The sequence below is a fragment of the Astyanax mexicanus genome, chromosome 21, assembly GCF_023375975.1.
Source record: "Astyanax mexicanus isolate ESR-SI-001 chromosome 21, AstMex3_surface, whole genome shotgun sequence".
Classification (NCBI taxonomy): domain Eukaryota; kingdom Metazoa; phylum Chordata; class Actinopteri; order Characiformes; family Acestrorhamphidae; genus Astyanax; species Astyanax mexicanus.
Window position 1 is genome coordinate 25,490,778 of NC_064428.1, and position 24,285 is coordinate 25,515,062.

Sequence of the window (24,285 nt, forward strand, 5' to 3'; positions counted from 1 at the left end):
TGTTGCAGTTTTTAACTTGTCCAATCTTTGTTTACTTTTGGCACCCTACATCCACTCCATTTCCTCCATGCTTCCAATGTAAACACTAACAAATTACAGCTGTCCTCCCAACAAAAGGTGGTCCCAAAAGGTGTCACTGACATTGGTGTGCCTCAAAGAGGCACTGATATTCACATCTATTCACTCTACATTCACTATCCAAACACACATTAGCTGCTTCTCAGAACTCTCTTGCACATCTGAAACAGCTCAAAAAGATATTTCAGTGCAGTTTTTATGGAATTTTGCATTGAAAAAAAAGAAAATAATTGAAAAATAAGGAGTTTCCAAACATGGACTTTTAAAAAAGATTTAAAGATAGAGAGAGAATGTGTTTCCTATAGTGTAAAATCTGGCAGACCACCAAATCTGTCCTATCAGATAAATAGGACACTCAAGTTTTTTTTTTTTAGCAAAGACAATAGTTCCAAATAAACCCCCAGAGTCCAGATCTCAACATCATTGAATGTGTAAGGATGACTTGGATAGAAAGAAACAAAAAACTTCAATTTGTAAAACTAAGCTTATTGAGCATTTAAAGAAAGTGAGATTAACATAAAACTAAGAATACAAAAAATAGAAACTTTCTCTTAAAGTTACAAACAATTTTCCACATAGTATTCAAAGTATTTATATTAATAAAGCTACAAAATAAACTTTATATAAAAATTATAATAAAAGTAGTTTTTTATTTTACAATAAATTAAATCTTCTGCTGTACAAAATGCAATTTTTCCACAGTATAAACTGGGAAACATTCTCCTTAAGCCCTAAAAAAATTGGAATTGAGAAAAAAATGAGAATAAAAGTAGTTTTTTTTTTCTTAGCCCTTTTTTTGTACATCATATTAAAAGTATTTATAAGGATACACCTGGGAAACGTTTTCGTAAAGCTACAAAAAATTAGAATTAAGAAAAAAATAGAATAAAAGTAGCAAAAAGTTGTTTTTTAACAGCAAAAGTGCTAGCTACTAAAATGTTCTACTATGCAAAATGTCCTTATTAGACATTTTTCACATCGTGTTAAATGTGTTAAAAAGGATAAAACTGGGAAAATAAAAATAAAAGTCCTTTTTTTATTTCCCACCCACTGAGCGGTTCTTCAGGGGACCCGTAGCGGAACGGTTAGCATCGCTGCTAAAAAAAAAAAAAAAACTACTTCTCATATACTAAGTAACTTACTTGTAAGCAGTTTCCGCAGCTTTCCCTTTGTTGTTTATTTGTTTTTTATCTGGTATAAAACGAGTTAAAAACTACAGCTGAACTTACCTCCGCCTGACAGCTGGAGAGAGCGAGCAAGGCGAGCAGAGAGAGGCTCAGCAACATCTGCCAAAACAATAAGAACACCTCCTTCTTACTTTATACTCTGAATTAGTTAATACACTCAACAACAGCCTTATTATCAGCCTGTCTGTGGAAATAAACTCATACACTCTTACCTTTAGCCGGTTAAACTAAGGGTTTTCCACCGCTGAGGGAGAGTGGAGGTATGCGCGTGCCTTTATGTGAGAGTGTGTGTGAGAGAAGGAGTGTATGTGGAGATTTTGAGCCGGTTTTCAACCTCCATCCCCCTGCTGACGTGAGGACCTAAGGAGGGTATGATTAACACACACACACACACACAGTCCACCCACCGGGGGCTATAAAATGTTCACTTCTCTGTTTCTCATGAGCCCTTTTTTGGTAGGGTGTGGGGCTGAAGGACTGAGGAGAATTAGGTTCTTGGACTTCTGAAAATAATACAACAATAATAAAACATAATTTTCTATTTTTTTCTCTCAAACCTAGCTACAACCCGTAGCCTACAATCCTATAAGAACAACAATAGGAATTTGTACAACTTAGCAGCTGTAGCTAGATTTAGTTGTTTCTTGACATTTAACCCAATTTTTGGGTTTGAATTAAGGCTGGGCGATATGGTCAAATTTTAAACATATGAAACTCTAAACTTTAAAGGCAATGAAAACGTATTAATCAGTGTCTTAGAAAATTAGAATATTATATAAGATCAATTGGCAGTGTGCCAAGTCCTGCTGGAAAATAAAATCTGTATTTTTATAAAAGTTGTCAGCAGAGGTAAGTAAGCAGAGCAAGTGCTGTAAGATATATAAGATTTTTCAGGGAAAACACTGCACTGATTTTGGACTTGATATAACAGTGCCTTCTGAACTGTGTATCAGATCCTTGTCTGAATAACTGGAAATAAAAGCTGAAAATCTTTGTCTCATATTCATCTTTTACTGTCAAATCAAACCCAAATGTTTTTAGTCTACAGCAGAAATAAAGAGATGGCCCTCACTGTTCCAGTACTTTTGGAATAATTATACTGTTTACATAAATATCAGAATTGTATCAGAACAACTACAATAAAGAAATACAGGTGCATCTAAAAAGAATGTACTTTATTTACCATACTTTATTTTAGTGGACCAACACCAGCAAATGTCTCTCCAAACCATCTCTGACCATTGGTACAATTTTTATTTCATTTGGAAATCAAGGGATCAGAGTCTGCAGGAAGAGTGGAGAGACACACAGTCCAAACTGCTTGAGGTCAAGTGTGAAGTTTAGTTTCTACAATCAGTGATGGTTTGTAGAGACATGTCATCTGTTTGTGTTGATCCACTAAAATAAAGTATGGTAAATAAAGTCCATTTTCAATGATATTTAATTATTTTGAGATGCACCTGTATTTCTTTATTTTAGTTGTTCTGAAACGATTCAGATATATATATATGAACAGTATAATTATTCCAAAAGTATTGCAACAGTGAGGGTAATATCTTTATTTCTGCTGTAGACTGAAAACATTTGGGTTTGATGTGACAGTAAAAGATGAATATTAGACAAAGATTTCATCTTTTATTTCCAGTTATTTAGATATGGATCTGATACACAGTTCAGAAGACAGCATAAGGCATAATTGCATAGGGTTTTATTGCCCAAGTGTGTCCAAAAAGATTGCTTATGTAATCAATAAATAGCCTTAAATGTCTAAATAGAAATATATTGACACTAAAAAGACTTGTTTGCAAGAATCAAAATATCAAATATGTTCTTACTACACTTAATTATAATTCTGGAAATAATTATATATTTTCCCAAACAACTGATAATGATCCATTTGGGGTTCAGCCATGTCTGTGCAGAGCCTTTTTAAATTACATTGCACATAGTGCACCAGATAAAGCAGTGAGTCAGTAGGCAGCTCATCCTAAAGCTTGTACACCTTTTTATACTAGACGGTGTATTGGCGTCCTCTGCTGGCATATTAGCTGAATTAAAAAACAATAATCAAGACTAAGCAACTAAATTATTGGAAATGTGGTAAAATATTTGACCCTTATTAAAATATGCTTTGCCAGTTGCATTTTGTAGACATATTTAACTGATAAATTGCTATTGTGTTTGTTACAGGACTTAGCTAAAACAGCATGACCAAACTTTCTTAATAAAAAGACCAGTCTGGTTCGCCACCATGAAGCAACCATGAGCCCTGCTCTAACCAGACTGTTGACCAGGACTGGGTATGTATTTGTCTAGATCAACTGGATGCCTAGCTTGTCAATCAGCTTGACACTCAAAAAAATCTAAGTCTAAAACCATCTATCAACAAAATCTGGATTATTTCCATATAAGTATGGTGTGTACCAAATTACAAAGTACAAAGGCTACAATAGACCTGTCATAATAATAATAATAATAAGAACATTATAGAAGAAGAATATTGAATATTATTTAAATTAAAAGATAAAAAGTTTTAAATTGCTTTTTAAAAGGAGGAATTGCATTAGTATCCTATTATTCTATCATTTTTATCACTGGCATAAAATTGTCTTAAAAAATAAATAAATAATAATAACGTTGTTTATCGTTTATCCAAACTAAAATAGTTATTATGGCAGGCCTACCTCCAAGATTATCTTATAGTAACTTAAATATAAGTAAGTGTAAATATTCAAACACACATTTTGCAGGAGATCTTAATGGACACAACAATTGGTTTAACAAAGTTTAAGTGTTTATTTTTTGTTATAACATTAACAGTTCACAGTATAATGTAAATACAAAGTGCAGAAATATCTCTTAAAGAGAGACATAAAATATTTTAACAGTAAAGATAAGTTACAGCATATGTATTTACCATGCTTTAACCCTTTAACTTCCAGTACAGCTTTTTGGAAGAGCAGTTTTTGAGTCATTGCACTTTATTGAAGCTGTTGAACTTAACCTGATTTCTCGTTGGTTAGTTTGATGTCTGGTGCTGTGCATATGCATAGTAGACTGAATTTATTTTCTCTTTATAACTTTTGTTACGGCGCCTTCTGCTGGTGATCACTGCAGGGACCTTGAAAACAACAATGAGGTATAGAAAAAAACAGTTATAATGTGGTAGAACAGCCTATACATTAACCAGTATTTTGTTATTTTTGTTGGCCACAGTTAATTATAGACAGTAGAAATGTCACAATAATGACAATAATGATATTAAACTACATTAAAGTACATTAAATATTTTTTAGATTTGTTTATTATTTTATAATCATTTTTGCTGACCTCAATATATTTTCCTTAGAATTTGTTTAATGAGGAGAGCACATTAACATGAATATGTTAGTATGTCAACTAAGGTATAAGAAAAGATATTTAAAAAAAAGTTTCACCAGGAGTGACAAAGTTATCCAAAAGCAGTGTGTAAGACTGGTGGAGGAGAACATGCCAAAATGCATTAAACTGTGCTTAAAAATCAGGGTTATTCCAACAAATGTTAATTTCTGAACTCCTAAAACTTTGTAAAATATGAGCTTGTTTTCTTTGCTTTATTTGAGGTCCGATAGCTCTGCATCTTTTTTGTTATTTCATCCATTTCTCATTCTCTTAAATAAATGCTCTAAATTACAATATTTTGTCTGTACAACAATAAAACAACAATGTTCATAGTAATTAGATTAGCAATCACAATGCATGATTCCACACAATATACTGGCTATTTGTAGCTGATCAATGCATTCTGCTATTTTAAGCAGCAGCCATTGCAGGCACATATTTGCAAATAGACACACACACACACACACCTAATGCCTGGTGTGGGCTAAAGGAGTTTAATGCCTCCAGCATTGAGTTTGTGGATCAGCGGTAGAACTGTGTTTCTGTGTTTCTCTGACAGAAATTACGTCCACATTTAATGCAGATGGACATGGAAAAATTCATGTGACACAACACTAGTTGATGTTCCATGACTACACCACACATCACGGTTTTTAGTCCACTCGTGAAAAAAAAAAACTTCCACCCTCAGTTTTTTCAAAATATTTTTCTATCTTTTTCCTAAAGCTAAAATTAAGCAGTACTTTTTTTTATTTGTTTGGCATAATCCCTTATTTTACCTCTTCATCATGGTGTTCACAACTTAGTGGTGACATTTTCCTGGCAAGAAAAAAAATCAAGACAATGAAATAAAAAAACGAAGCAAAATCAAAAGCTATCAGTTATTGATTTTTGTTTTAAATTAACCCGTAAACTCACCGCTCATATATCCGTTTAATTAGGAGAACCATAGACGTAAACAGGACCAGAAATAAGGACATGGTCAGGAACAGAATAATTAATTCTAAAATAACTGCCAGCCTTGTTAGACCAGGGTTGGAAGCTGCCAGGGTAGAGTTGCTTACAGGAGCTTATAAAATAGATATAGAGCATAAATTAAAATATTATGGGCTTAAATTCTTCATGTTATACTTGAATACTTTACTGCGTAATCCAATAAAATGATCTGAACACTTACTTAGAAACGTGGTTGAAGATACAAAGCTTGAATTAGCACCTTGGCCTGCAGGTGTGTGGTAAAAAAAAACACATGCAACAATAGTATCACAATCAATTGTATATATATTAAAAAAAATCCTAATACAGTTTATAATGAAAAATAATTCAACCCATGTTGCAAGACAATTACTGTTGTATTACATACATTTTTTGTCTTTAAAAAGTTAGAGAGGTGTTAAAAAATGCATAAATTTAGAGATGTAGTTAGAAAGAATGGACGTTTAGTAGTATTTTTTTTAAGCATTGTCAAGCATTTAAGACAAAGCTTTTGGGTGTGTTTCAGAACGATAACTTGTTGTTATCATAATTATAAAAACTGTAAAATATTAAAAAGTGGTTATTTTCTGGCAGCAGGGCAGGCAGAAAAAAATGTAAAACAAAAACAAAAAAACAATAATTTTGCATTTTGTATTTTTGGGACCTTTTTTCGCTTTTTAACAGTTTATTTCTGGTACCTGTTTGGCAATAAAATGTTTATTTATTTTTTTTTTTTTTAACAGATTTTTGTTTAAGTGTGCTTAGCATTGGTTCATATGTTGAGATTATTATAAGAATAACATTTTAACTAAAAACAAACACAGTGGAATATGTGTGACAGAACCTTTTAAACTTATAAACCTTTAACTCGTCTATAAATTACATTATAAACACACTAAACGTCCTGGATGCATCACAGGACAGTTTATTATAAATAGTGAATTTTTGTACATTTGATCTCATTATATCTCAAAATCACAGTATGTTTGTTCAGAGCTTCAGACAAAACAAGATCATTTTAAAAGTGTGTTTTTTGCTTTTAAAGGTCTGTTTAAACCGATGTAACCATTCAGACACTCTATAAATTAAATGTCATGTAGTGTATTACATATAACCAGTTCTGACCCCATTTATAGAGCAAAGTGATGAGGTACTGATTATAAAATTGTTGTTGTAACACATATGTTTTATCAGAAATGTGTAGTACCTTTTTTGAAAAGTGTTACTGAACATTTATCTCAAATCATGTCAAATCAAATGATAATAGACCACTTTCTGCAAGACTAATGATTTTAGGTGACACCTCTGTATGTAAACTTAGCAAAGTAGTCGCTAAACTGATTTTATTTTCTGATATTTATAGCCCAAAAATACATTTACTTCCACGGAAAGAGCCACATTCACCTTCTTTAACTGTATGAAAAAAAAAATAATAATAATAATAATAATTAATACTAAAATAACTGCCAGCCTTGTTAGACCAGGGTTGGAAGCTGTAGAGTTGCTTACAGGAGCTTATAAAATAGATATAGAGCATAAATTAAAATATTATGGGCTTAAATTCTTCATGTTATACTTGAATACTTTACTGCGTAATCCAATAAAATGATCTGAACACTTACTTTGAAACGTGGTTGAAGATACAAAGCTTGAATTAGCATCTTGGCCCGCAGGTGTGTGGTAAAAAAAAACACATGCAACAATAGTATCACAATCAATTATATATATATTTTAAAAAATCCATGTTGCAAGACAATTACTGTTGTATTACATACATTTTTTGTCTTTAAAGGTGTTAAAAAATGCATAAATTTAGAGATGTAGTTAGAAAGAATGGACGTTTAGTAGTATTTTTTTAAGCATTGTCAAGCATTTAAGACAAAGCTTTTGGGTGTGTTTCAGTACGATAACTAAGGTTGTTATCATAATTATAAAAACTGTAAAATATTAAAAAGTGGTTATTTATAGCCCAAAAATACATTTACTTCCACGGAAAGAGCCACATTCACCTTCTTTAACTGTATGGAAAAAAATATTGGAAATATTTGAATATAGGAAATAATGGAAAATGTTTGGTCTGCTACCAACATTTTTTAACATAGTTTTGAGCTATTTTAATGTTCTATTTTCCTGTACACTGCAATTACTTTAAAAACCAATAAAACATTAAGTAGGAAAATACAAAAATAAATTAAAAGTTGCTTGAAGTCATAAAATAAAGCTCCATTAAGCATGAATTTGTTTTTTTCTTACCATTTGCCATCATAACACTTCACGGCTGCAGCTCAAAGTGTGAAGAGCTTTCCAATTCTTAACTGCGTTTAGTAGGAAGTCTGGCTTTACTTCAGCAGCACTGCAGAGGAAGTGGTGCAGCTGATTTTCACAGCTAGAACATCTTAGCAATAGTAGATGTGAACAGGAAAACATCAATTTAAGAACAGAACTTATGGCCTGCAAATTAGTTGGACATATATTTATACCATCAAACTGTGAACTAAGAATGCTGTGTCATCAGTTGATCAGTATAACATGACCGACAAGCAGTGCAAATAACTAATTATAAGTGTAAGATCAAGATCATACAGTATTGTGCTATGATTTTTTTTACAATACTGTATTGATTTTGAAAAACACAATATTGATATTTAATAATTAGTTTATAAAAGATTAAAGATTGGTGTTCATATAGTGTTGTGTTTAAACCCCGCCCACTGTTCTGGTTGCATAGCAAGTAAACTTATCTTTTACTCAGATTTTATCAATTTAATGAATGTGTGTGTGTGTGCATGTGTGTGTGTGTGTGTGTGTGTGTGTGTGTGTGTGTGTGTGTGTGTGTGCACTGTGTGGGGGAAAAAAAGGCAGGACACATTCTCTGACCACACATGACTTTTTTATTGTTTGTGTCCACAGGATGTCAAATGATGACACATTTGCATGCAGTTATATGAGCAATAATGTATTACAAGTTAGTCAAAGGTCTCTTTTTTGAGTTAAGAAAAGGAATAAAAGAAGGCTTGGCACTTTAAAAAAGGAGAACTAAATAACAAACACACAGAACCCCCAAAAAGAGCTTTCTGGATATTATATTTTGTGACAAGAAATTTCAACTGCCTCAGTAGTGTTTCTATAGTAGTTCTATTTTTCTTTCTTTTAAGCAAAAACACCAAACAGATCTTTTTCTACAGTCTTGCTTTATCAATAATAGTCTCGACAGCAGTACATCACATACCACCCCACAATCCTCCATCCTCGAGAAAAGACTCGAGAGCATTTGTATAAACCCATTTTCAGGTGGCTAGTGTAGAAATCATTACATCGTAATGAGCGCATGCGGCTCTGACGATGTCTGCTGAACATGATATCTACAGAAGAATATTTCAGTACATAAATAAACTTCCACGTCTCAGTACAGTTCTCTGCCGATTAGCAGCGCCAATTATAATTATAATAGTTTGATATCTGCTGTTATTTTGAGTCGTGTTCATTGTGGTCAGGTTAACCTCTACTCTGATCTACAGGCACTGCGTGGGACGCTGTGTAAAACTGAAACTGCAAATGTGTGAACATATGTACCATACATCTTAGCTTCTGTCTTTGAAATTGGGCATGTAGAGGCAGCAGAGTGGTAAATGATTCAGCTACGTAAAAAAAAAGTCTAGTCAAGCCTTTTGGATTGGCCTTGGATTCACATTTTAAGTGGAGTTTGTTTGAATGATGTACTCAATCATTCAGTTGTATTTTCAGGCTTTACTTAGTTTATTCAGCTTCTGGGAAAGACAGTTCCGACTTAGAGACATTGTAAACTTAGAAAGGAACCCCTTTCTAAGAAAATCATTTTGGGTTTCTATCTTAAGCTAAATTTCAGCTTGAGAAGGAAGTTTAAAGTTTCCATTTTTGAACAATCTGTGCCAAAGTTAAGCAGCAACACAACACCACCAGATAAATTAAGGAGATTAAGACTTACTTTGAATTAAGCATAATTAAGTTTTTCCAGTCAGTGGACTAAGACGTATAAACTCCTCCTCCTATTTTTCATCCAAAACACACCAAGTTTAAACACACATGCTGCATTTCATTTCAAACTCAGATGTCAAAATTTCCGAGTTTAAAGTAGAAAATTTCAGCTGTAACATCCCAAAAATTAGTAGGATTTTCCACTCAGAGTTGGGAAAACCTCGCCACGCTAGTTAGAGTTCCAAATTCAAGATGGCGGCTCTGCACATCAATGGTAGTAGAAGTAGCAGTCGTATACAGTTAACTTATACAGAACTTCTATTTATTTGTGTCTCTGTGTAAAAGTTTCCTTTGTGTTTGGATGTGCACAAAACTGGATAATGTATCATCAAGTTTATCAACTTGTATAATAATAATGCTAATAATGCTAACAATGCTAACAATATTTTGAAATATAGATTGGTTGTATTTGCATTAAAACACTTGGAAATGATTGGAAAACTAGTTTTGTAGTTCAGTAAACTCCAAAGTCTTTGGCTAACCAGTTTTTTTTTTAAGTTTTGAAATAGTGTAAAACTGTTTAAAATGGAACACAGTCAACTCAGGCGTGAGATCATTCCCAGCTCTGACATCTGATGAGGTAAATGCTATGCAGCATAAGCGTGTACAAACTTTGGTACAATTGTTATAACTTAGATATAAAGCAGGATAAATAAAAATCACAGATCAACCGAGGTTAAAAAAAGTTGTTTTCTTTAGAACAATGTCAAGGACGCCCAGTTGTCTGTAATGCCTGTTTTTTTATTGTCTCTAGTTCAACAATACGTTGTGCTGATTTGGCGTGATCTTTATCAGCATCGTGGCTGCATGCACAGAGTGGCTAGAAAGAATCTGGCCCATGTTCGTTCCCATGGCGAACGCAGTTTCCACCAAATATACACTTATCTAGAGCGTGTTCAAATGAAGAGCATCTCATGAGAGTACAGAATTATGCTACACATTTAACGTAATAAGCCAGTGGTCATTCCTTTTATATAGATATATATGTATATATGTATATAGTAGAGTATACCATACCATATGCAACTGTGCAATGAATCAATTAACATTTGTTTCACCTCTCACATACATGTAGGCCAAGCTGGACATAACAGGAATGCACAGGACACGCACAAAACCAAAAAGATTAACTGATCCATTGTTGTATTTGGATGAGTTATTGAGGTGAAAATGATGTTACCCTGACAGCATTGCAGAAATCATCTGCTTATCAAAATAATAATCGTAATAAAACGACACATACAACATTTAGCTAAATGGCTAATCCAAAAAATGTAAACATTTTGAAGTTGACTTCTTAGATTGTTAAAATTCTGGATAGAAAATGTGATTTAAAAAAACAGCACATTTCTCCTTTTGATATTATATAACAGATCTTATTCTCTCCTCACCATATGGATCCTACTGATGAGAGCATCTCTTAACTTTTGGTTTGTTCACTTTTTCAATTCGCTTGATAAAAACAGTAAAAAAAATACTGCTGTATAAAAAAGATTTTAACTCAAGTTTTTCTCGCAAAAAAAATTGCACAGCATGAATTTTTTTTATCCTTTTTTTCTCTTAAACGCTTTTAAAATAACAAGCTGGTATTAGAAGTGTCATCACAGTTGCCTTAAAGCAAGCCCTCTCTCTCTTTTTCTCTCACCTTCTCGTCAGTAGGACTACACTTTTATATTGCTGCATTTCTAATCCAGTTCTATATGTTTATACTGTCAAGTCGTCTGACCTCGCTCGGCTGCTGGCCTTGCTCAGGCTGCTGAGCGGTCTTGTGTCTTCTATCGTCTCGCTGGCGTCCACGTCCGCTTCCACAGGCATCTCGTCGTCATCTAGCCGGATAACCCCGCAAGCCCCGCTCGGCCCCACCATGGTCGTCTGGACGTAGGAGGGCAAAGTCTCGTCGTACACCTTCGACATGTCTTCCTGCGGTCTTGAATCCCTCCCATTTGTCTTTTCCACAAATGGCTCGTATGGCGCCGGCAGCCGCCCTGCCTCCATGCCCACCACCTCTGTCATTGGGAAGAAGTGCGAGGGGGTTTTGTCCTCCTCCAGTAGCTTGTAGCCCTTGGCTTTCTGGATGGAGGAAACGGCCATGGAAGGCTTTTCAGACGACCCGGACCCCTCGATCTGCGGCCTGGCTGGCTTGCGGAAGACAAAGTGGATCTTTTTGAGGCCCAAGTGACTGATCTCCACAAAGTTGAGGAAGAGCGAGACGCAGGCCACAGCGAGCATGAAGATGATAAAGACTGTCTTCTCTGTGGGCCTGGAAACAAAGCAGTCGACTGTGTTGGGACACGGCCAGCGGCTGCACTTGTAGAGCGGTAGGATGCGGAAGCCGTAGAGGAAGTATTGACCTACCACAAACCCCACCTCGAAGAGTGTCTTGAAGATGATGTGGCAAATGTAGGTTCGGAGGAGCGTCCCCTCCAGACGGAACTTCTTGCTTCCCTTGGTGCTGGTCTCCTTGGCTGTACGGACGCTGCCCTGGTCGGGGGCGAGCGGCGGGCGCTCCTCTCCGGCCTCTTGCTGCCGGCTCAGCTCGGCCTCCTCGCGCTCTTTGCGTTTTTCCTCCATGTGCACATGGTGCACAGCGTGACCCACGTACACCAGTGAGGGTGTGGAGACGAAGATGATCTGGAGAACCCAAAGGCGAATGTGAGAGATGGGGAAGGCCTCGTCATAGCAGACGTTCTCGCAACCCGGCTGCTGCGTGTTGCACACATAGTCCGACTGCTCGTCGCCCCAGACAAACTCGGCCGCCGTGCCCAAGATGAGGATGCGGAAGATGAAGAGGACAGTTAGCCACACCCTGCCGATCACCGTCGAGTGCTCGTTGACTTCCTCAAGGATGTTTCCCAAGAAACTCCAGTCACCCATGGTCGACGATCAACACTGTAAATAGGGGGTGGGATGGGATAGGATGGAAAGAAGAATGTAAAAAATTAGGCCTGTTTAATGCCAAAATTACAAAGAATAAAGGGAACTCTGCAAACTGACAAACGCAAACTACATAAAACGATTAACTACACCAGCCAAAACGTGCAAGAATTTGTTTAAAGCAGGTAACAGACTCCGCTTTGGTCTTTGTATACACTAAAGAGCTTTTAAATTTAAATTAAAACATGTTCAATTTAATTGAAGTCAGAGCAACCTGTTACAAAATCTCAAAATCCGTAAAAAAAATTGATTTTAAAATTGCAACATGGGTTTATGTTCTCCATAGTTAAATGTAGCCGCAAAAAAAGCCATCATGAACAAGCCGAGGCATGTAGAGTCGCTCGCTTGCAAAAACAACAAGTCCAAAGTCACAAACTTTATCACTTAACCCTAAAAAAATCTAAATTTAAAACTCAAAAAAGTTGCAAAAAGATAAAAAGCAAAAAGAAAAAAAAATACCCCACAGTTGCAACAACCTGACAGCACCAGGTCAAAAACGATCCTTCTGGAACAAGCAGCAATAGGTTAATGGTATCAAATGGGCAACTTGCCACAGTTAGAGCTCCAGAGTAGTCGTGTTCCCCCTTCTCTTGGCACCCTGCGGTATGAAGTGAACTTTTTTGCTCTCTGGTTCCCACCTAAGGCCCCCACTACTTGTCGCACCACTGAGCAGAAGTGAATGAATCCGGTCTGATGGTTGGTTTTTAGTTTGCTGCAATATTTAAGCTGGGAGCCAGACAGCCTTTATTCAGAGGGCGACGAATGGTGACGCATAGGACAATAGGATCCACAAACACAAATGGGAATGTATGTGACACCACTGACAGGAACGAGAGCCGTTTTACTACTAAAAATTTTGAAATTATTATAGAATGTATAGATAATTTGTAGAAATCACAGAGCAGGTGTTTCATGTGATGCATAGATGAACATTGTCTGTATTCTAAAAAAAAAATGCTGTTTACTTAGTACGACAGTAGTCAGTAATAATCAGGGCAAGCACTGATTTTGATCTGTCACATTAGTGTCTCACACTAGTGTATCTGAAATATACAGTAGATAAGAAATCCTGTATATTTTACAGTATTATGGTTATTTACAGTCTGTACAGTGGTTTAACCATTATTATAAGTTACTCTGAAGTAAATTAAATCAGATCCAGTGAACAAACCGACCTGCGACTGCTTTGCACAGAAAAGGTTTTCTCTGAGGAAGTTCTGTGATATAAATTGTTGACTTAATGCTTTTCCCTTTGTTTTTGCACTTGTTAGGTTTATGTTTTTGTCTGATAGATGGTAGACAAAATCTCAACAAAGAATGTTTCCCAGTCTAAACAAGAATATTTTTACATTTGGCATATCTCATTTGACCCATTGGACCATGATGTTAAAGGAAACAACCCGTCTACAGTAAATGATCTGCTCGGATCAGAACTGGAGGAGGGGTACATTTTCATTTGAAGCCTAAAAGTCTAAAAATGTCTTCCTTTCAGGCACAGTTTAAATCCATGATTGAACTTAGTGTTCTTCTTGTACACTGTAAGCCCGAATAAGTTGAATTAACTTAAAAGAAAGGAAACCTTTCTTTTTTCTTTGAGGAAACCGGTTGCCTTAAAAAAACTTAAGTTAGCATAACTTAGAACATCACATTATTATAACTAAAGGGGAAGTTGATTTAACTTTTTATTTTTGTTATCCTGAAAGACCGGATAAGTTGAGTTTACTTAATTTTTTAAGCAATGGGGAATGAAATCTTGAGTCAATACAACTAATTGGGAAGTTGATTAATTTCTAAGGTAGCCGAGGGGGAATCACTACACACTGATGGTGAGTGTTGGTCAGAAACTGTTGGACACACCCAGTATGCAAATAGAATGTGACAGAAGCCAATGGAAAAGAAGCTGTTAATGATAACAGACTAAACTCAGTTATTATAAGTTGATTCAACTCAAAGATCTCAGATTAATGTTTATATGTGCGCACAAATGTTCAACCAACTCAAAATAGTTGAATATTGTTTAGAAATATCCAATTTTATGTAAAACAGACTTCAAACAGACTTTATTCAGAAATCATTTGAGTTCAAACAATGTATGGGTTTACAGTGTACTTGTACATGATGTTTGTATCCCTGTGTACCACACTGAGTATTACTGGATCATCTAGTTTAGTTATATTTCCTGTTTCCTGTTTACTTGCCCTTTTTGACTATTAATGTTCACTAGATAAAGAGCCTGTTAGACCAGATTAGATGAAGGTTTTTCTTTAGGTACATTCTAAAAAAAAAAGCAGGGCTACTCCGGGACTAGGATTAACAAGCACGTCTAAAGACTGCTCCCATTACACCCAACCTTAGACCAACTGACTTCAAGTGATTTTTACTGTTGCATACAAATTAGCAGTGCTGGAATTAAAGCTCGAGTCTTGATATAGTTTTTAGTGGCTCCCATTCTCTTAATCGTTTGGTGTAAAGTGGTTAAAATATTTTTCTTAACTCTCTTAATTCTTTTTCTCACCTTAACTTGTTTAATAGTATCAATTTTTTTTAACAAATTGTAAAGTAAACATTGTACATAATAATAGATGAGCTCTCTCCATCACCAAACAGGAAGCAACTAACCTGACTTGTCAACATGTGGTGTGCAGTACACACGTGGGCAGCTGTGGCTAAAGTTTCTGCATTAATTTAAAACAGTTTCCCTTTTTTGTAAACTGCCACCAGAAGAATCTGTGCAAATAATCTCACAAGGAATTCAGTCTAGTTGCAGTCCTGCAAATAGTGACCAAGATTTTTTAAAGATTGTAAAATCTGCAGTGAGAAAATTGTATTTTGATATAAGAAATTGTCTTTTCAAAGTCTTCTAGTGCATGTTTAGCATTAATCTTAATGTGGGCATGTTAATCAGCAGAGTAATTACATTCCCAGTTCCATAAAAAAAGAGTTGTGAAGCTGTGTAAAATGTAAATAAACAAAATATAATGCAGTGAGTTCAATACAAAATCATGCCAGTTTTTTAAGCAGAGCAGCTTGAGGGCCCAAAGATCACCAGCATCCATTATTGTATTGCTTCCAAATCTCTAAATATTGATGATATTATGTATTGTATATCCAAGGACAATGAAATTGTCTATTAAGGAACATTTTTCTTCAAACTGTCCACAATTGTAGACATTGTTTTTGTCAGCGTGGTTCACCCTCTGACCATCTTTGTTTCTTAGAGATTCTGCCTCTCTAAAATGCTCTTTTTTTACTCAGCCATGTAAGTTTAATAGTAACACTTATTTTTCTAGCCTTTCGTTGCACCTGTACCAACTTTCGTGAGATGTGTATGTTTTTTTTTATTGAAATAGTAAAATGTCTATTTTTAACATCTGATATGTATTCTGTGTCCTACTGTGAATAAACTATAGGACTAGTAGATTTTGAAATAATTACATTACTTATTTATTTACAGTTTACACAGCCGAATTGTACATCAAGTGTCCCTTAAAGCAGAGTTTTGGGATCAGGGTTGGGAATCAAACAAGTAATCAAGCTGATTATCACTATTTTTTAGTTGCTGATTTTTTATTTAAAGTAAACAAATATAAAATATATACAAAAAATCAAATTTAAATGTTGTTAAATTATAAACCTGTATTAGCTGTAAAAAAAGAAAAAAAAAGAAAAAAAAGTATGTATATGTTACTGACTTTTATATATTTTGGGTATAAATGAAGAACAACAAAAAACAAGCTGCCAAGTGGCCCTTGTTCCATATGAGCCAACTCCGGCCATATTGCTTCAGTTTGACTGAACATCCTCTCTACCAACTGGAAAACTCTGGGGTACCAGAAGATATGTAGCTTAGTATTTAAGATGAATTTAACCACTTACAGAAGTCAAGATTAGACACACTTAACTCAAAAAAGCATGTTGACAATACTATATGCATGAATATAGCATGTGCGCCCACAGACCAGAAACTGTGAGTTATTGTGGTTAACAACTAAACTGTTTCCTTTTTTGTTCCATGTCATGATCTCAAAGTGTGAAGATTCTCAAGTAGTCAACAATGTCTTCAGCTGTATACTATTTTAAAGCCAATGAAGTGAATAAACAAAGCGACAGTGATCAAAACATCTGGAACTTCCATCATGACACTTTAGACTTTATGACTAAGCACAGAAAGTCAGAAAAAATAGGAACTAAGCTCTTGGTGAAGTTAGAAGAATAATAAGCTGTAGACATTTCAAGCTCCATTTTACTAATTTTGACTAATTATGAATTCTGAATTTCTAAGTTTAGCTCAATAATTCTCAACACTGGTCCTGGAGGCCCATTGCCAAGCACTTAGTTAGAGATTTTAGTGATTTTCCTGCTTCTAAAACACCAGATCCAACTAATCAGCTCATCATCACCTTAAAACCCTGTTATTGGGTTAAAGTAGGTGTGTTAAAGCAGGAAAAGCACTAAAATGTACACTAGTTTAGCATAAGCTCACGAATTTCCAACTAAACTTGGCCTAAACTACATTCCAACATAAGGTAACTCCACAGTTACTACTGATTCGTCCAGCCTGCTAACAGTTAGCACATCTGTTCTCATGCCAGCCTGATGCTAGAAGCTCTCTTTAAAGGCACTACTTGTTGATGTTGCCGGCGCTAGTGGCCTAAGCCAGCAGCAGAGCGATGAATAGGCGCAGGGATTTCGCACAAAGGCATGATGTCATGATGAAACGCGTTGGGTCCATTGAGCGGGCGCACTGAGGCGTGATCTCAGATTGTGCCAATGAAGCAGGCCCCAGGCCACGGCTAAGCAGAGGACCATCCCTCGAACAAAAGTTATCTTACGGCGATCTGCCTACACGCCGTCGCGCCACGTTTCCTGCTCTTGAGGGACAAATTAGCTGACTACCCTAAAAAATACATAGGGTTAGGATGCACCAGACTGTTAGCATTGGTGACTAGGAAGGCTAGCAAGAGCTAGAGTGTACTGTTGCTCTTTCGAGAGGCAGATTGTGATAGTATATATCTGTTTTAGTTGGCTCTTTCTTGAACGTTTGTGATTTAGAGATTGAGCCATGTTTAGTATGTTAATTTCACTCACTTTTTCCCAAATACACAAAAACACAAAAACTACTACCAATTCTACATGGGTTCTACATTTAGGTGCTACCAGCACCTCTGACTGTTATATTTAAACAGCAGTATAACTGATTAAGTCTTGCTCAAGGCTAACACAGAACTCCACATAGGATGTGACACCGAATTTCCCTCATCTCGCTCTCCTGCGGTAAACCCCATTAATCTCTATTCCAGTGCTAGTCTTTTGATGCCTCCAGTGTGGGTCTGTCTCTTTGTGCATACCAGAGATACCAGCTACAATAAGGAGGATTTACCCGATTCAGTCCACTTCCATTCCATGTGGCGGACTGAGGACAGGGAAGCGTGGACGCTCCCTCTCTGTAGCCTTACGCCCATGAAGCCGGTGACCACAAACGGGATTATACCATTCCAACCCTTTCCTGTCTCCCATGTTGGTCGTGTTACACTCATGACTTAATTATTGGTTATAATGTGGTTATATTTTATATTTTTATTTTATAGGCTATCTACATAGAGGCTTCATAACACATTCATAAGCCTTGGATCTTGTATTTATAAAACAAAAAAAAGTTTTTGGATATTTATGAGAGTTTTAAATATAATACATATGTTTTATCAATACCATCTCATTTATTTCATACATAAGCCTTTGTTCAAAAGTTGTTCATAAATATTCAAATAATGCTTTTTAAATACATTATGTAATGCTCATGAAAATATCATGAAGCCTCTATGTAAGCCTCTGTAAGTGTTACCTTCACGATTGTATTGATTGTAGGGTATTACAGGCTCTTAACAATTTCAACCCTAAACTACGTATTATTGAAATTTTTTATTGTTTTACACATTTATGTTACATGCACAGATTTATGCTGGAATCATGATAAATGTCAGTAGAAACCACTAATTGTTTACAGTTTATATATGCATAAAATGTATTGAAGTTACATTTATATAGCTCCTTTCTAGAAACCCAAGGACACTTTAAAATCCTGTTTTTTTTACACACAACCATTTACACTGGTGAGAAGCAGCAGCCAATAGGGCACAGCATACTCTCAACCGGAAACAACAGTCCACCAGGAGGACTGCATCAGGCACTACAGCATTTACCCAGGACAGAGTGCCAATCCATATCTGAGCTCATAGTCATACATACATTTACACACATACATACCACACAAATACACATATACATACACACCAGATCAGTTTAGAGTATTCAAGTTTTCTGGGAAATTTAGAGATCCTCTAACCTGATCTCCATGTTTTTGGATTGTGGTAGCAAACCAGTGCCCCCGGAGGAAACCTACGCAGACACAGGGAGAACATGGAAACTCCACCCAGAAAGAGACTTGAACCCAAGACCCCAGTGCTGGGAGATGAACGTGCTATAACCACTAAGCGCCTATAAAAAAAAGTATTTTATTGGACAGAAGGGGGTTTAAAATGTCTGCTGCAGGTACAGTATATTCTGTAAATGATACTTACATCACCACTGTGAAAAGAGGTCTCAATGAGAGGCCAGCAATTTAATATCCACATAAGTACTAAATGCATTTAATTCTATTATTTACATTAGCCTACATTCTCTGAAACTTGTATGCAGTTTAATGCTTATTTACAGATCGAGTTGGGTAACATGAATACATTCCTGTTCACACCCTGGCTTGCATACCCAGGCTGACTAAGCTTGTTGTGTATTATAAGCCCAATTGGATGTTGGGATATAGGGGGTGGGGTAACAGTAATCAATTGTTCCCTCCAATCTCACAGGAAATGGATCTGGGCCTTCCTCTGTGTGTTTGTGGGGGTCAGTATGTAGCAGGAGGGAAGAGAGGCCCATGACAATACAATGGAAGAAAGGAAAAGAGTGGAAAAAGTCACAAAGGTACAAAAGGCCTCCACAACAACACACACAGAGTAAACTTACAAGAACGGGGTATATAAGGTGAGATCAATCAAGCCCTTCAATGCAGTTAATTAATGGAGCTAATGTATGTCAAGTGAGACAGACCCCATGGTCATGGATGAAGTATTATCAGAGAGCTACGCTGTTTTAGATGGTAGCCACCTTCATAGTTCTGGTCTTTCCTGTCCTCTCTCCAGGCCAGGATTCTGTCAGGGATGAGATACAGCGTTGTCTATGACACTAGACCGGTGATTGGGACACACTTTGTCTGGTGATAACCCTGCTCTCTTGGGTGTTGCTATCACACGCTAGCATTTAGCATTGCCAGGATTCTCTTCAAAAATAGGGCGTGGTGATCTGCTCTCCACAGCTAACTTCACACCCTCCTTCATTTATCACACAGCAACAAAAATCTGCTCCTGAAGCCAACAATTAAAAATATCTCGCCGCCATATGTCCCTGCTTAGCAAGGGTGTCCTTGCAATGGTCTTGGACACCCCATCTAATGAATGCCTTCAGCTACTTTAGCTTGCACCTATTGCTGATACAGATGTGAACAGGCACAGTTTGAACACAGCTTCTTTATTCCCTGGAGAGAAATATTGCCAATAAAAAAGGACACTTTGGAGCAGAGACAAATGAACCCATTGACACCATAGAGGAGCAGAGCTGTTAGCCAAAATGTGACCATATTTTGATTGCTACACCTATTTAGAGAACGAAATGAGGAGTACATAAACAGTATTCATTTGACAAACAATTTATAAATATTTTTTTAAATATATTGAAAAAAGCACTTCAATTTAACTCCTAAATCAAATAAGCAGCTGGCAAACACTAATTCTAAAGTTTTGTTCAAGTATGGTTCATATGTGTTTACTGTGGCATTGCCGTGCACCTCTAAATATATGTCTATGGATCGTATAGACTGTTATATAAATGTATTGCTAATCCAAACTTGAGAAGAATGATGACATGACTGATGTTCCTTCAGTTCACTCTTGTAGACTCATTTTTCCACTTTTCATGTCATGTCCTGAAGGATAGTTTCACATCCTCATCTTCTGATTGATTAAGTTTTGGGGCCCCACACAATGTGCAAAATGAGCATATAGGGTGGTCCAGCTCTGTTGAGGAGTGTAAAGTCACTTTAACTAAAGATATTTGCTTATGGAAAATGATACATTGATGTGTTGAAGCTAAACTGCTATACGGCATATGTAGCCACTCTATTGGTCCATGTTTGACTAAAACCAGTCTTTGTCTAGGTTTCTTTTTTCTTTCTTGTCTTGTAACAGGGTTCAGATGTCAATTTGGGCAGATGTTTGTTCATCTGAATGATCAGCACAATCATTGTCAGTGTGGAGATGATTGGAATAAAGAATTCTGCTGAGTACAAAAGGCAGGCAACTTTCTCTCCATTGTGCCAGAAGGAAAAGAAAAGAACAGTGGACAGTGGTAGTGACACACTAAGCGAGGCAGGCAAACACACCAAGGGGTCGCCCTCTTTTCTTTGTCCGTTCCGTTAAAACACCAGACGAGTTAAAGATGTTTGGTTTAGCTTTTGAGCAGAGTAATCCGCTCACCTGCTAAAACCACAACAGAGGTCCAGCTCCAAGGCAAACAGAGGGATAAGGAAATAAAGAAAAGAAAAAGTCTGCTTTTTGAGCACAACAAACAGATGCAGAGTCATCTGTGCTGCGGGACGAGGGTAAGGTCATGTGGGTTCAGGAAAGGGCAGCCTCTATTTCTGTTTTTGTATTTTGTCTCTGTTGTTGTTTCTTCCTAAGTCAAGGGTATTTAAACAGAGTTTATCCTGCTTTTGTTGGAGTAACTGTCTCTACTTGTCATGCATGGCTTTTTACTACAACCCCAAGTACAAAAACATGTAAATTGATGTAAAAAAAATTAATAAAATAATTAAATGATTTTGAAATCTGTTCTATTGACGAAAGTTTTGGACTGTAGGCAGGCCAGTTCGGCAACTCAACTCTTTTTTTGTGAAGTCATTGTATTGTAGTGGATGCAGTATGTGGTTTAGCACTGTTATGCTGAAATATGCAAGACCTTCCCTAAAAGAGGCACTTTCCCTTTTGCATCAGTCCATTTACCATAGCTTTGGATTGAAATATGGTTTCTTTTTTGAAGGATACAGCTTTAACTTGCATTGGTAGTTTCCAAGGTGAGGTGTATTCTCAGGCAATGTTTTTTAGAATAGTTCCTGAGCCCATGCAGTGATTTCAAGTACAGATTTTCCTGGATTTTTTGTAATGAACTCAATAAATAGAGTCAGCCCAAAAGTATTGGACAGAGTACCATCATTTCAGTGGACACAGTTTGTCCACTGCTCCACAGCTCAATGCTGAACGGCTTTATACCTCTCTAGGTCATGCAACATTGGGAATTGTGTCAATAGGTTCATGTTTAGCTGCTCCAGAGAGTTCTATTCTATTGGCAGTACTTCTCTAAAGGGACTAGGCAAGCTGTGTGTGTGTGTATGTACACGTTTGTATCAGCAATGTATCAGCATCTTAAAAAATCTGAATGAATTCATTATGCTAAACAAAACTCTCTCTCTCTCTCTCTCTCTCTCTCTCTCTCTCTCTCTCTCTCTCTCTCACACACACATACAAGCCTGTTTTGGGCACATGGCCTGCCCAACATTGTTCACGGCAGTACTGACGAAGGGACTAAATGAAGGAGAAGGCATTTTATCGCTATCTGTATGACCAGGACAGAAGAGGTGGGATAAAGAAGGTGTTGGGAGTCATCAGAGGGGCTAATGACAAGTATGAGTGCTGTGGTCACACTTCAGTCCAAACCCTTGGTGTACCCAATCAGCTCCTCCACACTGAAATGCCAAAAGTTATCTAGTATTAGAATGTCTCTAGTTTTATGTGCCATAGAAGCTAAAAACACGGCATTGGCCTGTGGAATGTGTGTGTCTGGATTCTTCTGCATTGAATGTGGGTGTGATTTCTGCTAGAGTCTCTTTTCTGTTTGCATGGACAATTTTAGCTAGAATCTGCTGGTCACAATCATAACTGTCCACTACACTGTCTACTGTGGATAATAATGTCTTTATACATGTCACATACCCTAATTGACAAATAAAAAGGAAACATACCTAGGACTGCTGCAAAACTAGGCATGCAGTTATGTCCCCACTGCCCCTTTAAAAGAATGTACCTTTGGGAACTGTACCTCTTGGTGAGAGAGCATTGACTGCTACAAATACCTCTACGATGCACTCAAAGACACTTTGCCAAGTTGACAGTCCTTGGGATGATGCACATCATTAGACTGAGAGAAGCCATGACAGGCCATCTGTCAACCAGCCACTGTCTTCTTTGCAGTGGTGTCACAAATAAGAATCTGCTACAAATAAGACTGCTGCAGACTGGAACCATAATGTCTTTATCAATTAAACCATAAGGTTATCTTTGAGATTTGACAGTTTTTGTGTTCAAGTTCTTCCTTTGCTGTGGAGTGACACACTGCTTCAGCTTCAGGGGAACCATCACATACAACAATCAGTCACCCCTAGTAGTGATATGAGGAACATTAACAACTCAGCCGTATGTGAAGGACATCCTGCGGCCATGTGTTACCTGGATTTCAACTGCCATTTTTCAGCAGGACAATGTTCGCTCACACACATCAAGGGTTTCCCATTTCCTTGGCCCACCCAGTCACTAGTCACACTATGACACATCAAACCTATACAGGTGTGGTGGCACCTCAGACATCCCCTCAGGTAACACTTGACAACATGATCAATTTTCATTCTGCTATGCCTGTGATGACTGTGAGCCACTCCAGTTACAGTTTTTCCTCTTCTTCCATTAGTCTTGTGTTTCCAGTTATGTCCGAATGCATATCTGGTTTTATTTAGCGATCAAAATCTTCACTAATGGTTGTCACATGGGCAATTTTTGGTCAAGCAGCAACACAAAGACGATCTTGAGGTCTCTAATCACGACTGTGATTACTGAGTAATTATATGTGTTATGAATAAAAAAGAAACGTCACACAAACATCTTTCTTTCATGAATGCCAATATTATGCATTTCCCAGAAAGGCCAGTAGGCCACATTGATGCATAGAGATTTTGGGACTTCACACTTCAACTGCTGATAAGCAAGAAACATTGAGGCAAGCGGAGAATTGCCAGACAAAACTGTGTTTCATGTGTATGATTGTCATCCCCAAGCCAGCTGGATCACATGGCATGTCCGTCCTCTCTACAGTACCCCAGGCCAGGTTTGTAGACTCACCATGTGCTTGAAATAAAATCAAACCCTGAAATAATCCATAGAGGCTTATGAAAGACACATTTGTTATCTGTATTTTTTTTGTTTCTGTTGGTTACTTTTATAAGCTGAAAAACATCATCATTAGAAAAGAAGGACAAGAGACTTGTTCCCTCATGGGAAAACAGGAGGCTTTCTTCCACACTTCTGGATTAGTATTCTGGACAAAATACAACATAAAATGACAGCAATAAAGTCTTAAGACATTCTGGACCAGATGTATGAAAAGCATCTCAGGACGGCGCTTCAGAAAGCTAAACAATCCAGGCTAGAAGTAATTATCCTGGGGCTAGGAGCCCTAGGTAGAATTCCCATTGTTTTCCCAATACAAATCTCGCTTCCTTTCCTGATGCCGAGATACTCGCCTAAACTAAAATAGAGCATCAGGCAGGCAGACAGGAGGG

General features: G+C 36.8%; 2 protein-coding genes and 2 long non-coding RNA genes across 4 annotated transcripts in view; 2 read left to right on the forward strand and 2 right to left on the reverse strand.

The window, feature by feature from the left end:
• The window catches only part of fstl1a (follistatin-like 1a), a 31,515-nt gene extending 29,907 nt beyond the window's left edge, over positions 1 to 1,608 (reverse strand). The window contains exons 1-2 of the mRNA XM_007251357.4: positions 1,478 to 1,608; positions 1,308 to 1,364 (exon numbers count right to left, since the gene is read on the reverse strand). Of these exons, the coding sequence (XP_007251419.1) occupies positions 1,308 to 1,364 (57 nt within the window). The 5' untranslated portion in view covers positions 1,478 to 1,608. The remainder of the gene's footprint in view (positions 1 to 1,307; positions 1,365 to 1,477) is intronic.
• A 1,639-nt stretch (positions 1,609 to 3,247) lies between these two features.
• LOC125785926 (uncharacterized) lies at positions 3,248 to 19,062 on the forward strand. The gene is made up of 2 exons (XR_007428210.1): positions 3,248 to 3,565; positions 18,942 to 19,062. It is a non-coding gene; the product is annotated as an uncharacterized LOC125785926 (long non-coding RNA).
• gja8b (gap junction protein alpha 8 paralog b) lies at positions 8,490 to 13,384 on the reverse strand. The gene has a single exon (XM_022674728.2). It carries the CDS (start codon positions 12,507 to 12,509, stop codon positions 11,340 to 11,342), a length of 1,170 nt encoding a protein of 389 aa, XP_022530449.1. The 5' UTR covers positions 12,510 to 13,384; the 3' UTR covers positions 8,490 to 11,339.
• On the forward strand, positions 19,062 to 24,264 carry LOC111193534 (uncharacterized). The gene is made up of 3 exons (XR_002650584.2): positions 19,062 to 19,118; positions 19,433 to 19,547; positions 22,203 to 24,264. It is a non-coding gene; the product is annotated as an uncharacterized LOC111193534 (long non-coding RNA).
• Positions 24,265 to 24,285: the final 21 nt, after the last annotated feature.